Consider the following 14,446-nt stretch of genomic DNA (forward strand, 5'->3'; position numbering starts at 1 on the left):
GCCACCTCCGCCCTTCGATGTGGAGCCAAGAGAGTGTTTGTCTGCTTCCGAAAGGGATTCACCAACATCAGAGCTGTACCCGAGGAGGTAAGGAGGGACCGAGGCAAGGAATGGTGGGTGGATAGTTAGATAGATAGATAGATAGATGGATCTTCTTCATGCACTATATCAAGTACTATGTGTAATTTTCTTTGTAGAAAAAGAGACCCCTTCGTTGTACCGCTGTACAGCCTGTAAATAAGCTAAGAGAGACCCTACGAGTGTGCTGTGAAACAAGCTTCTAAATATATCAAACCCTTTACTTTTTTGTGGTAAAAGCGCTCAAACTTTCTTCTTTCGTGCCTTGATCTCCTTGATCTCCTTGATCTCCCCCCCCCCCCCTTTTCTTCCCTTTCTTTGTTTTCTTAGAAAAATAACACGATGGGAACTATGCACAAAAACATTACCCACTTTTTTACTAGTAAAACTGTGATGTGACAATAAAGCTGATTCTCCTCTGCTTTCCCATGCAGATGGAGCTAGCCAAGGAGGAGAAGTGTGAGTTCCTGCCCTTCCTGTCTCCACGTGAGGTCACCATGAAGAACGGCTGTGTCGCTGGGCTCCAGTTCTGCCGCACGGAGCAGGATGATGATGGACAGTGGATCGAGGACGAGGACCAGATCGTCAAGCTGAAGGCTGATTGCATCATCAGCGCCTTTGGCTCCATGCTCAGTGACTCGCAAGGTAGCTATTGAACTGAGTTTGAGTTTATTGAGTTTGAATTTAAATTCATAATAATTCTACTTTTAATTCTTACCCTGCATCATCTCTCTCTCAGCTAGCGGGTCCTTGGCTGGGCTAAAAAAACAAAACATTTAAGACCCCTGATCTAGAGATAGATAGATAGATACTTTATTGATCCCTGTTTTGTCCAACGGCTCCAGTGCAAAACATACATACAGAATAAAAAGTGCATGATGAACATGTAAAAATACATTACATCAGTAAATAGAATGCAGTAGAAAAAGGCAATAGCTATAAGTATAAGAGTATAAGAGTAACAGCATGTGGGTCTGGCTCCACCTGCTGGCTCAGTAGATATAATGTTTACGCCTGTTGCACCACCTTGGTGTGGTGCTGCATCTGGGTGTGAATCCTATGTCAACAATAGTATAGTGTAGGTACTGTACAGGGGGGGGGGGGGGGGTATTTATGAATTCATTAAAAAAGAAAAAGGATTAATTTACTGACTCTGCAGCCTGTGGACATCAAACATGTTCAGCAATCACACTACCACTCCAGATATGGAGATAATGCCCAGCTCATTATGCCCTCAGAAGTGGCAGTTACTTGTTTAATGCTGGGTGCTCTGCTGGGCAAAAGATACCAACAGGTCACAGGCCGGACAGACATGCAATTTGGACCTTCAAAAGATTGTTTGGAGGAGGAGAAGCGTTAGCAACACATTGAATAGAACGCATTTTCTTGAATATGCATCATCTACGTCAGATTTAATCATACCTTAGTAGTTTTAGGTATACATGTAACACAAGGCTAGATGCCATGTATAGGGGCATACCGTTTTACCAGTATGTCAAGTTGGTGCAACGGCCCCAGATAGATATATTGTGTAGTGAGTGAGTGAATTCCTAAGCAACTTTGTGTTTAAAACCAGTGGCTCAGCTGAACCCAAGTCCCACATAGGCCAGATCATATGTTGTAAATTATAACTCTTTGAAACTAGATACCAGATTCACTATATCGTCTCTGTCTGTTGGAAACCTCATATGTCTAAAACTCGCACTTTTCAGGATTTGAATAAAAAAAAAATTGACACGGTCAAAGCGCATCGTTTCGCGCCGCATTTCAAGCTTGTAGATCCACTACTTTTGATACTTTTCTGTGGCTCTGTAGTATGATCAATTAAGTTAATTTACAAAAAAAGAAAAAAAGTTAGAATATGGAGGTTTCTGCCCGAGAGCAACATTATGTTGTAATTGTAAATTATAACTCTATGAAAAGTAGATACTAGATTAACTACATTTACCTGTGTATAAATCCCTAGTGTCTGAGGCCATGGCTCCCATAAAGCTGAATCGTTGGGGAACCCCGGAGTTGAACGAAGACACCATGCAGAGCAGTGAACCCTGGGTATTTGCAGGAGGAGACATTGCTGGTCTTGCCAACACCAGCGTGGAGTCGGTCAATGACGGCAAACAGGCCTCCTGGCACATTCACACATATCTACAGGTAAATATTTAGCCGTCTGGGCACCTAGGCTGGTAATCCAGCCAGACAGCGTGTCACGGTCACGGGTTCGACTCCCGATCCCGGCGACCTTTGCTGCGTGTCACCCCCCCATCTTTTTCTCCCCATTTCCTGTCAACCTACTAATGTGAATCAAATATAGTGGTTTCACAAATACACTGTATAGGTAAATATTTTGGTATGCACATGCATTAAAGTGAGTGGCAAAGTGAGTTTAACGTTGTTTAACGTCATTTAATGCAATCAGATTTCTGTTTAGATGTATGGGCTGTCAAGGTCAATAGCTTTTTTGACATTCAGTAGGCGTTCCCGCATAACGTCCGCGTATGATGATGATGTCAAGTTTATTTTTTTAATTTATTATTATTTTTTTTTTTACATAATAGGTAGTTAAACAACTAGTCGACTAGTCGACTAGTAAACTAGGCAACTAGTCAACTAGTAAAAATGACTAGAAGTGAATGCCCTATTATATCCACATATAAATATTATTTTTACAAATCCATACTGTACTCCTCTCCCCTCCAGTCCCTGCACGGGCATACGGTAGACCCTGTGCCCAGGCTGCCTTTGTTCTACAGTGCCATAGACGACGTGGACATCAGTGTGGACATGTGTGGGATAAAGTTTCCCAACCCTTTTGGCTTGGCCTCAGCACCCCCCACCACCAGCACCGCTATGATCCGGAGGGCGTTTGAACAAGGCTGGGGCTTTGCTCTGACCAAGACATTTGGACTGGACAAGGTAGACCCTCATAATATATTCACAAATATTCACTTCTACACCACACACACCCCAAACCTCACACTGACTAACCTAAACGTTTGTCGGGCGTTTATTGGGTGTCGGAATTAGGAGCAGTGGGATTCATGTTATAGATATAGACAATACTGTAGAATCTGCCTTTCTGTCTGCCTGTTTTCCAGGACCTGGTGACCAACGTGTCTCCTCGTATCGTGCGTGGTACGACATCCGGCCATTTGTTTGGGCCTGGGCAGGGGGCCTTCCTCAACATTGAGCTCATCAGTGAGAAGACAGCAGCCTACTGGTGCCAGGGGGTGACTGAACTGAAGAGAGACTTCCCTAAAAACGTAACGCCTTCCTCTGTTCTGCCTTTGTTTGTGCTCTGTTAGACTATATCTTCTCCATTCTGCATGTTAACTCAGCAATATGTATCATTTGTGGCGTGACATAAAGTGAACATAATGCTTCTATTCCTCTCTCTCTCTCTCTCTCTCTCTCTCTCTCTCTCTCTCTCTCTCTCTTCTCTCTCTCTGTCTCTCTCTCTCCTCTCTCTGGCTCTCTCTCAGGTGGTGATTGCAAGTATAATGTGTAGTTACAGCAAATCCGATTGGACTGTTCTGACAAAGATGGCTGTGGTGAGAATATATTGTTGTAATCCTAACAAATAATTGGCGCTTCAGAACAAGCATTGGTCAGTTGAATTAAATTAGAATATTTATTTTCCCTGAGTAGGCCTGAATATAGACCTGAATATAATAGTAATAACAATAGATTTCTAAAATGATAAAAACGAATTAATCACCTTAAAAGTTGCCTAACTGGGGTGTGTGTGTGTGTGTGTGTGTGTGTGTGTGTGTGTGTGTGTGTGTGTGTGTGTGTGTGTGTGTGTGTGTGTGTGTGTGTGTGTGTGTGTGTGTGTGTGTGTGTGTGTGTGTGTGTGTGTGTGTGTGTGTGTGTGTGTGTGTGTGTGTGTGTGTGTGTGTGTGTGCAGGAATCAGGTGCAGATGCTTTGGAGCTCAATCTGTCTTGTCCGCATGGGATGGGAGAGAAAGGAATGGGACTGGCCTGTGGACAGGTACACAGTACACACATGCATCAATGAAGGACCAGGAAGTCTGGCGTGGCATTGTGAAATCCATGATCTCGACCGCGGTCGAAAAATAATGATGAAGTAGATCAGTGTTTCTGTTATTTATGTACTTGTTTGTGTGTGTGTGTGTGTGTGTGTGTGTGTGTGTGTGTGTGTGTGTGTGTGTGTGTGTGTGTGTGTGTGTGTGTGTGTGTGGTTGCTCGCGTGCTTGCTTGCACACACATGTGTGCGTGCATGCATGCACTTGTTTGTGTACATTTAGGACACAGAGTTGGTGCGTAACATCTGTCGCTGGGTACGTGCTGCCTCTCCCGTCCCATTTTTTGCCAAACTGACACCCAATGTCACCAACATTGTTGACATCGCCAAAGCCGCCCATGAAGGTAAACCGTCATCAGCGATGTCTCTCCCATATATGTATAGCTTATATGTATAGTGTCATTATATATAGATATGTTCTAGTTACGTTCTTAGCTTACGCATGTTTCTTGATAAATGCTGTTTATATATGTGATGTATTCCCATGCTTTTTGTTCTTGCTTAATGTAAATCGCTCTGGATTAAGAGCGTCTGCTAAATGCCTAAATTGTAAATTGTAAATTGTAAATTGTCCCATCATCTTTCCACGTATTTAATGTTTGTTGTCTCACTTTGTAGGTGGTGCCGATGGAGTCACACATATATTTAATGTTTGTTGTCTCACTTTGTAGGTGGTGCCGATGGAGTCACAGCCACCAACACGGTCTCTGGCATGATGGGATTGAAGGCGGATGGCTCCCCTTGGCCTGGCATTGGACAGGGAAAACGCACCACGTATGGAGGAGTGTCTGGTCAGTGCACAGTGCACACACACACACACACACACACACACACACACACACACACTTGGCCCAGTCAGGCAACTTTTAAGGTGATTAATTCGTTCACTCATCCAGGTCATGCTATCAATCAGACCCATAGCTTTGAGAGCAGAGTATTCATTCATTCATTCATTCATTCATTCATTTAGGTAATGCTATCAGACCTATAGCTCTGAGAGCAGTGTCAGCCATTGGCAGAGCGCTGCCTGGTTTTCCAATTCTGGCCACTGGAGGCATCGACTCGGCAGATTCCGGACTGCAGTTCCTTCATGCTGGAGCCTCGGTACTACAGGTACTACAACAACTACAACTACTACTACTACTATGCTGATAATACAGCAATAGCATAATACTCACTGTAACCTTAGTACTACATGTACTATTACCACTGATACTAGTACTACTGTACTGCTAATACTGCCACACAGTCCACACTATAGGTCCTCAGTACTACAGGTATACTTAAAGCTGCTATAAGCAATAATATGTCAAAAGTTTAATGACCTTTTTTTTGTTTTTGGTATACAGACAGTCAGCAATGGGTAGAACGCTCCCAAAAACGTTTTAGTCTCTGTGACACATCTAGGGGCCACAATCTGCATTCAAAGATGTTCCTAGAAGCTTTGTCATTTGTCGAAAGAAACCTGGTCGCAATGACTAACCAATCGGGAAGCAGACAGGCAAATCGACCGATGACGACAAAGCTTCTAGGAACATCTTTGAATGCAGATTGTGGCCCCTAGATGTGTCACAGAGACTAAACTTTTTTGGGAGCTTTCTACCCATTGCTGATTGTCTGGGGGAAAAAAAGGGGAAAAAAAACATATTTTGACATATTATTGCTTATAGCAGCTTTAAACCACTTTCTTACCACTGTTACAGTTACTATGCCTTCCACTAGTCCTGTGCTCCACACCACACAAACACAAGCCACTGGACTGAAAAAAAGAAATACTGCCATTATGTTTGAATTATTTAGTTAAAATCCCTATTGAAGAACTTTTATGTTTGTCATGACTCAGTGTACACCCATTCCTCCTGTCCGTCTGTCCATCCATCCAGGTGTGTAGTGCAGTTCAGAACCAGGACTTCACAGTGATTGAGGACTACTGTACAGGTGCGTATCAGCCTGTGGTACCATAACTACAAATATGCATGTCTTTGTTGTTTAGTATATGATTCATATTTCTGTTGGGATACACCAGTGCAAGGCCCTCAAGGGAACAGTATTTTCCCCTAAACAAGCATGTTCAACCACAACTTAGGTTTACTTCAAGTAAACATTCAAGTGAAGCCTGTTACCCCAACTTCCTACCTACCAAATAATCAATCGCTATACCCAACTACAGTTGGAGGCCATCGATATTGTCCTTTTCTTTTTGCTGAGGTTTGCGTGATCTGCGCAAAAGGACAGTTAACCCATTTTGGGCGGGAACCCCTTTTGGTGATTTAAACATTATGTTATAATTTAGCTATTGAAAAATAGCAGATCTACAAGCTCATAGCGCGCCACCGAGTGGCGCGCTACGAGCTTGTAGGTCTGCTATTTTTGAAAAATCGTGAAAATATTTATTTCAGAAAACTGGAGGATTTAGAAGGATTTTTAAAAATGTTGAGGTCAGGCCTAAATGGGTCAAATGATAAGGGACAATATCGGTGGCACCCAACTGTACTTATTACCGTTTCTTTCCTGCCTTCCTTTCTTACTTACCCAACTACATAACGACCTAGTTCCCTGCCTACATATTTACCTACCGACAGTACTATATATCAACCTACATTTCTACCCGACGGATTAAGGAACCATGTCTAAAACACACAGGGGAATGTTGCTGTGGATAGACATGGGTAATAAAGAAATTATAATAAATTATAATCGTGTGCGTGTGTGTCTGTCCGTCCGTCCGTCCGTCCGTCCAGGTCTGAAGACCTTGTTGTATTTGAAGAGTCTGGATAATTTGAGAGAATGGGATGGACAGTCACCTCCTACACGGGCACACCAGAAAGGCAAACCAGTCCCCAGAGTGGAAGAGCTGATGGGAAAGGTAAAGTCTATACTACTACCAGGCCTACTACTACTACTGAATACTGATTTACACAGTAAACTGTACTACTGCTGTTACCACCACCAATGATAATACTAGTGCTAATATCTCTACTACTACTACTACTAATAATAAGTGTGTGTTTACTTGCATGTGATGTGCATAGAGCCTGCCTAGCTTCGGTCAGTACCTGCACGAGAAGACAGAAGCCATCGCTGAGTACAAGAAACGACTGAGAGACAGCAATGACAATGAAGTCACTGAAACCAATGTGGCCCGTGTCAACCTGCCTAAGAAAACTGTTCCTGCAGTCAAGGTGTGCCTCATGCACACACACACACACACACACACACACACACACACACACACACACACACACACACACACACACACACACACACACACACACACACACACACACACACACACACACATTTACTCATACTGTCAGACTGTATACATGGACACAAACACACATGCATTACACATGTATACACTAATACATGGATGCAAACACATGCATTACATATGTACACACTAACACAAACACACATGCATTACACACAGATCTTGCTAATTCAATGCTTGAAACCATACAATTTTGTATTTAACATGCTGTATTTATAAGTGTATGCGTGTGCGTGTGTGTGATAGGATGTGATAGCCAGAGCACTACGTCACATTGGTGCGTACCAGGAACTCGACAACACAGAGCAGGTACAAATGTGTTTTATTCATTATTTTCGTTATTGTTCTTGGGGGAGGGCAGTTTAAGAAGAGTCTGTCTTGTGATAGCAAGGGGTTTGAATCCTACGTACTGCCGAATTAATATTAATATGTACAGTCCTACATATGTCCAATCTTACCAGCTGACTATCTTCCACATGAATGGAATGTGGGAATGGATTGATATTGGATATTTTCAGTACCAAGCCAACCCCAAATGATCACGGTCAAAGATAAAATATATTGATGTCAGATAAAAAAGAATACCCTTGATTTACAAAAATAAATACAGATGCGAGAAGTACATCTACGATACCATTACCATTAAATATACAATAGATACATAGATATCGACCGTTTTATGTTTATTCCGATGGAGAGAGATAATTGCAAATATAATAGCCGAGATTTGAACCCAGATCTCCTGCATTGGAAAGCAAACATCAACCACTCAAATCCAAGAAGATTGCAGCTTTAAGATACAATCCCATGAATACATTCATGTAACCCTCTCTGTGTTTGCAGGTCCAAGCTCTGATAGATGAGGACATGTGCATCAACTGTGGGAAATGTTACATGACCTGTAACGACTCTGGATACCAGGTCTGTCTGTCTGTCTGTCTGTCTGTCTGTCTGTCTGTCTGTCTGTCTGTCTGTCTGTCTGTCTGTCTGTCTGTCTGTCTGTCTGTCTTGTCCGTCCGTCCGTCCGTCCGTCCAACTACAAGTGTAGTAACATGTAGTCATGGCATTCTATTTTGACCAATGGTTCTGGAGACTCATCAATATGGTCTGCCTCCCTTATTTTTGCTATTCATATCCACTAAGTGGCAATAGGTAGGATTAGAGCACTGATATTCAGAATCCTGAAACATCAGAATCTGGATCAAGCTGGATATGCTGAATTTCTTTGAACTCCCAGGAATCTGTCTGGATTGTCTGATCCTGGATCACCAAATATAGGATTTAAAAATCTGATCTGATCCGATCAGATGGGGATTAAGTTTTGAATGTGTGGGCAGGATTGTGTAGATTACAGGTATTTTTAAAAAAAAGAAAGGAAGAAGCTATTAGAATGGCAATAGCTGTATACGCATCTTGCAGCTCTGTCTCTCTCTTCCACAAAAACGGAACTAATTGATCCAAGTTAGTTCTACAACTACACTCATTTCAAATACTGTATATAAAATATTATGTAATGTAGGCTGTTCATGGTTTTTCACCCTCTGTCTAGAATGCCTGTGCTCACATCAGGCCCTAGTTGCATGCATTTGTTTACTGGTATGTACTTTTAAGGGAAGGCTTTGGTGTACCTTAAACTATCACTTTAGCTTTTTAGCGCACAAACACTGTATCCCTTTCTGTAGCTTTTGATTATTTGTTTAATGCCTTCGTAGTCAGCACTCACCTTGTGTGCAGTCACAAGTTAAGCATGGATCAATGTTCTTGATCAATGTTTCATTGCTGACAAGGTTTGTGCACCCACATTCTAATGGATGAATTATCTATATGGGTCCCTCTATGCTACGTTTTCTTATGTTATTCAGAGAACAAACTGGTCTTTCTGCCTCACAACAGTACTTTTGCAGTCTCTGTTTCAACTACTGTGTCTCCTTTATGCGTTTCTCTCTGGACACAGAGATACTTCTCAGGCATCTAATGTGACTCAAATGTCTCTCTCACTCTCAAGGCTATAACATTTGATCCAGAGACCCACCTGCCTTTTGTGTTGGACACCTGCACTGGCTGTACACTGTGCTTCAGCGTCTGTCCAATCATAGACTGCATCACGATGGTAACCAGAAAAACGCCTTATGTACCCAAGAGGGGCGTGCCCGTCAGCCCTGTGTGCTAGACGCTGTTTAGAGGATGAAAACAGTTTTTATGTCTCCAAAATGTTCTTTTTTTTGTGAGCCATTTCATTCAAACATAATTGAGTCGGAAAAATGTATTATGACGGTTGTGTCACTTTTTACACTACACTTTGAGGACATACTTTTTGGTGAGGGGTCCCTTGCTTGGTTCTTCCTGTTTGCCAATACTGAGCACATACATGTATCTGTCATGCTTATATCAATCTGAAGTAATATGTTGGAGATGGGAAGACAGAGGCACCAAGATAGAGAAACGACGTGTTACTGCCTATAAATACTGTATATTTATGTATACTCTGAATTGATATTTAACAATGGGCCTTTATGAACCTAAAGGAGATTCATATAATCATTTGGGATCCAGGGTTCTCTCTGCTTTAACTTTCTATGCACTCTTGATTGTATTATACAAATAGTGTTACTAATGTTAATAATCATATGGATGTACTAAAAACGTCTTTGAGGATTTTTCTTTGCAAAATAAACAGATTACCAGCAAATCAAAGGCAAACATTGTACAAATGACTGGTAACAGTAAAATCCTCTAGTGTTAATTAGTTAGTTAATAAAAGTGTGCAATCATGGACCATTCCTTTGGTGTTTAATTAGAAATTTAGATTTTACGGTGAATGAGACACTCACCAAAGAAGCTGAGTAGTTCAGGCGTAAGTTTATCCAAGGGTAAGCAGCAGGAAAACCTGACGCAGATTGCAGTAGGCCTAATTGTATTCTGTATTCTCTCTGAGGGGTGTTGGTGCATATCTGAACCTGATTGTATTCTGTATTCTCTGAGGGGTGTTGGTGTATATCTGAACCTGATTGGGATTCTGATTATAGATTCTACTTGTTATTAAATATGATATGACATAAATGAGTCTTGTACTGATGCATGTCCTGAGTTGGCTCTGTACTTAGTTCCCTCTATAGTTTACAAAATGTTCACACCATGGGGCACCTGCTGGCCTAGTGGTCCAGGCGCATGCCACATATAGGCTCTGGCCTGACGCGTGTTCGAGTCCCTTTCATGATGACCTTTGCTGCATGTCTCTCCCTTCTCGTCCATCTTCACTGTAACCATCAATAAAAACAAATCTTTAAAAAAAGAATGCACCAAATATCTACAAGCTCACAACACATTGCAACCCAACGACTATTTTTAGCCATTTTTCAAAGTGGATTTTGAGTGGTTTAGAAGCAAAGCGCTCAGAGACCAGGATCCCTCAGGGAAAGCTCATTTATTACAAGTTCGCTGCAGCGGCTCATTACAACATACAGACGTGGCAGTGAGTGAATATCCTCAATGGACACCGAATATTTATAGGAGCCATAAAGATCAAAGAGCATCAGTTCACATCATACTGGAAATACATGATTCAGCTCTAAACAAACATTAACAGTTGTCAACAGTTCATATGTCTATCAGACCTATGTCCTTGATAGTCATTGAATTCCACATCCTGAAATGGGTATAAAGAATGGACTTTCTATAAATGGATGCCCAGAGGGAGAAGCTGTGTGTGTGTGTGTGTGTGTGCGTGCAATGATCATTGTGATGATCACCGTGCAATCTATTATCATCTAAGGATTATTCTATTGTCAAAACAAGTGGGATATATAATGTGGCCACAATTAACTTGCTCTTAAATTTTGACTATATAAACATCCCTGTTTCAATTACAGCATTTTTAAACAATATACAATTTAGGCATTTAGCAGACGCTCTTAATACAGAGTGATTTACAGTAAGCAAGAACACCACATGGTATTACCATGTATATCAAATACATATAAATTATATATATTTTTTCCCATAGAAAAGACTTATTGTAAAAACAGGAACCAGCAGAAGAGGGACAGAGCATGTGCTATTCGGATCCAATTAAAAAATATATTTGTTTGTTTTGTATAACTTGATACTGTACATTGGGTTTTTTTGTCCAAAAATAGAAAATGTATTTAGTCCAAGCAGGCTGTACTGGCTGAGCAGAGCTTGGCAAGGTGGGACACTGTTCTTCTCAAGCAGCACCCGGCTTATGGGACGGTTCCACAGCTGGCACACACAGGGCCCTGGAGCTGAACCCTAGGGCGCTCACCTGACCTCCTAAAACAGTGGTTTTTAACCAGTGGTCCTTGAGGGGGTTCCAGGTGGTCAACAGTTAAACTTAAATGATGGAGAGTTGGTAACCAAATGGACCCTTACTAGATCTTTAACTCTTGAGAGCGTAAAACTATTTGGTTTCATTTTACGCTCTCAGGAGTGAAATTATCGTTAAACATCATTCTGCATTACTTAATTTACAAGAAGTCTACTGTACAGAGAATGTAGAAAAAAGGTTATTTTGATGAACGTTTGCCTATAATTTCTCCTATGGTACCAACATCAATACAGCATGGAGTTGTGGAGATCTTATTCAACAACAACATATTCTAAGACAAGTCTGAGAGGCTAAATCTCATCAAATGGTGGTCCGTGGTGGCCAATAACTAATGGGTCTTGATAAGGGTTGAAAACCACTATCCTAAAGCGACAGGTGTAGAAGGGTCAGAGTTCAGTGGTCACCGCTGCTCCTCGGACACGCAGCGGAAGCCCAGGTTGGATGCCGAGCTGTCTGGAGTGTTCTGGCTGCGAGCTGCACAGCGGTACCGGTAGCAGTATGACTTGTGACACATGTAGGAGCCTCCCTTCTTCACCCGATCAGTTCCCGATGGAGGTCCAGTGGGGTTGTGTAGTGGGTGCGTGTCGTGGTGGACCGTCCACCAATCGGAGGTCCACTCCCATGCGTTCCCCACCATGTCGTACAGGCCAAAACCGTTGGCGGGAAACGACATCGCAGGCGACGTTGTGGCGAATCCGTCCTCTCCGGTGTTGCTCATGGGAAACTCTCCCTGCCAGATGTTGGCGTAGTGACGACCTTTGGGGGTCAGCTTGTTTCCCCAGGGGAACAGCCTGTCCTTCAGCCCGGCCCTGCACGCGTGCTCCCACTCTGCCTCCGTGGGGAGTCTCTTGTTGAGCCAGGAGCAGTAGGCTACCGCGTCTGTCCAGGAGACGTGGACCACCGGATGGTCTGATCTGTCCATGACAGAGGACTCTGGACCTTCAGGCTGCTTCCAGTGGGCACCTTTCACCGGCAGCCACCAAGGGGCAGCGGCCACCGCCTGGGTGATCTGGCTTTTCACCGCCTCGCTCAGGATCCCCTCAAACACGAACGAGTCTCCGAATCTCTCCGCCTCGGTGACGTAGCTCGTGGAGTTGACGAAGCCCTCGAACTGTGCGTTGGTCACCTCGTGGACGTCCATGTAGAAGGGGTCCACGTGGACCCTCCTCTGAGGACCCTCCCCGTCTAGGGGGATGCCGGGGTCATCTGTGCCCATCAGGACCTGTCCTCCAGGGATCAGAACCATCTGACTGTATGTCTCATCATAATGTCCGCCTGGCACACTATCAGATGGAATGTGATCCTCGTTAGCTGTTTTGGAGTATTTCACAGCTGGGTTTCCATCATCATCTTCATCATCGTGCAGGTGGCCTCTCTGTCTGTTCAGGTTGTGCCCACCACAGCCACAGCCCTCCGTAGGGCTCTCCTCAGATCCAGGGCTCAGGCCAGGATTCACCTGATTGATCAGAAATGTAAACAGTACAGAGTACAGTCAAGGATATAACCGAAAAATGTCCTGATTGATTGAAAACGTTATTAACAGTTACTGTTTGCAGAATGGGTACAGTTCAAGGAAAGTACAGGTCAATACAACATCTGCTAAGAGGATAAAAGCAGAAAAAGCACTCCATTTTCAATGTATCAAAACATTTCAAGACATACCTGTATGCTCCCCTCAGCTTCTGCTGCAACAACAGGTATATGATCTGACTGAAGCTCGTCAACAACCCATGAGACAACAGAGTACTGACAGTTGACTACTACAACTACCACTAGAATGCAACGGAACAGCATTACGACCATCATAACACAACGCAGTTATTAAAACTACATGCTCGACTACTAGTACTTCTATACAGCGCTGCTGGCTCACACACAGTGCAACACTTCCGCAAAAATCACGTGACCAATCAGCTGGTCTGAGCTGGAAAGTGTGATGTAACCATTTATAACTATGGATCTAATCAGGTAGATAGATAGATATATACCACGGCCCAGAGGCAGTACAAGTAGCAATTACTATTATAAAAGTCAGATTCAGAGTAATGAAAAGAGATGAAGCAAAACAGTAGTTTCTCAGTCAGGATGGCCGAGCGGTCTAAGGCGCTGCGTTCAGGTCGCAGTCTCCCCTGGAGGCGTGGGTTCGAATCCCACTTCTGACATCCCTTTTCTGATGAATTGATGAAAGCCAAGGTGTAGCCTGATGTAAACAAGGCTTAGTCCTTTCTTATTATGGTTTTATCCTCGTAGCAGTTTTTGTATTGACTTACAATTTACAATACAATTTAGGCATTTAGCAGACGCTCTTAATCCAGAGCGACTTACAATAAGCAAGAACAAAAGCATGGGAATACATCACATATGTAAAAAGCATTTATTGCGAAACATGCGTAAGCTAAGAACGTGACTAGAACATATCTATATAATGACACTATACATATAAACTATAACTAGAACATATCTATATAATGACACTATACATATAAACTACACATATATGCTATACTATGCTGTACATATATACTATGAAGTGCTATGACTACTATACACTATATACTATGAAGTGCTATGACTACATACAATGCACTTATTGTGCTGTCTACATGACATGCTATAAGTCTGTTTCAAATGCTATATAAGTCTAAGAAGTGCTGTCTAAGGGGGGTAGGGTAAGTGCTATGGGCCATGATGGAGTCTGAAAAGGTGG

General features: G+C 42.7%; 2 protein-coding genes across 3 annotated transcripts in view; one reads left to right on the top strand and one right to left on the bottom strand.

The window, feature by feature from the left end:
* dpydb (dihydropyrimidine dehydrogenase b) overlaps positions 1-10,448 on the top strand; it is a 21,885-nt gene extending 11,437 nt beyond the window's left edge. For both annotated transcript variants that reach the window (XM_079530027.1, XM_079530026.1), the window contains exons 10-25: positions 1-87; positions 513-723; positions 2,045-2,229; positions 2,776-2,991; positions 3,174-3,338; positions 3,558-3,626; positions 3,983-4,066; positions 4,344-4,464; positions 4,792-4,911; positions 5,091-5,233; positions 6,004-6,058; positions 6,862-6,986; positions 7,153-7,302; positions 7,641-7,703; positions 8,238-8,315; positions 9,400-10,448. The exon at positions 1-87 is cut by the window's left edge and continues 83 nt beyond it. In XM_079530027.1, the coding sequence (XP_079386153.1) occupies positions 1-87; positions 513-723; positions 2,045-2,229; positions 2,776-2,991; positions 3,174-3,338; positions 3,558-3,626; positions 3,983-4,066; positions 4,344-4,464; positions 4,792-4,911; positions 5,091-5,233; positions 6,004-6,058; positions 6,862-6,986; positions 7,153-7,302; positions 7,641-7,703; positions 8,238-8,315; positions 9,400-9,564 (2,037 nt within the window). In that variant the 3' untranslated portion in view covers positions 9,565-10,448. The remainder of the gene's footprint in view (positions 88-512; positions 724-2,044; positions 2,230-2,775; positions 2,992-3,173; positions 3,339-3,557; positions 3,627-3,982; positions 4,067-4,343; positions 4,465-4,791; positions 4,912-5,090; positions 5,234-6,003; positions 6,059-6,861; positions 6,987-7,152; positions 7,303-7,640; positions 7,704-8,237; positions 8,316-9,399) is intronic.
* Positions 10,449-10,746: 298 nt separating this feature from the next.
* On the bottom strand, positions 10,747-13,648 carry sumf1 (sulfatase modifying factor 1). Its single transcript, XM_079529869.1, has 2 exons — positions 13,402-13,648; positions 10,747-13,195 (listed from the first exon to the last, which is right to left on the bottom strand). The coding sequence occupies exons 1-2, from the start codon at positions 13,543-13,545 to the stop codon at positions 12,140-12,142; spliced, it is 1,200 nt and encodes a 399-aa protein (XP_079385995.1). The 5' UTR covers positions 13,546-13,648; the 3' UTR covers positions 10,747-12,139.
* Between the last annotated feature and the right edge of the window lie 798 nt (positions 13,649-14,446).

This window comes from Electrona antarctica (genome assembly GCF_951216825.1).
Source record: "Electrona antarctica genome assembly, chromosome: 19".
Classification (NCBI taxonomy): Eukaryota; Metazoa; Chordata; class Actinopteri; order Myctophiformes; family Myctophidae; genus Electrona; species Electrona antarctica.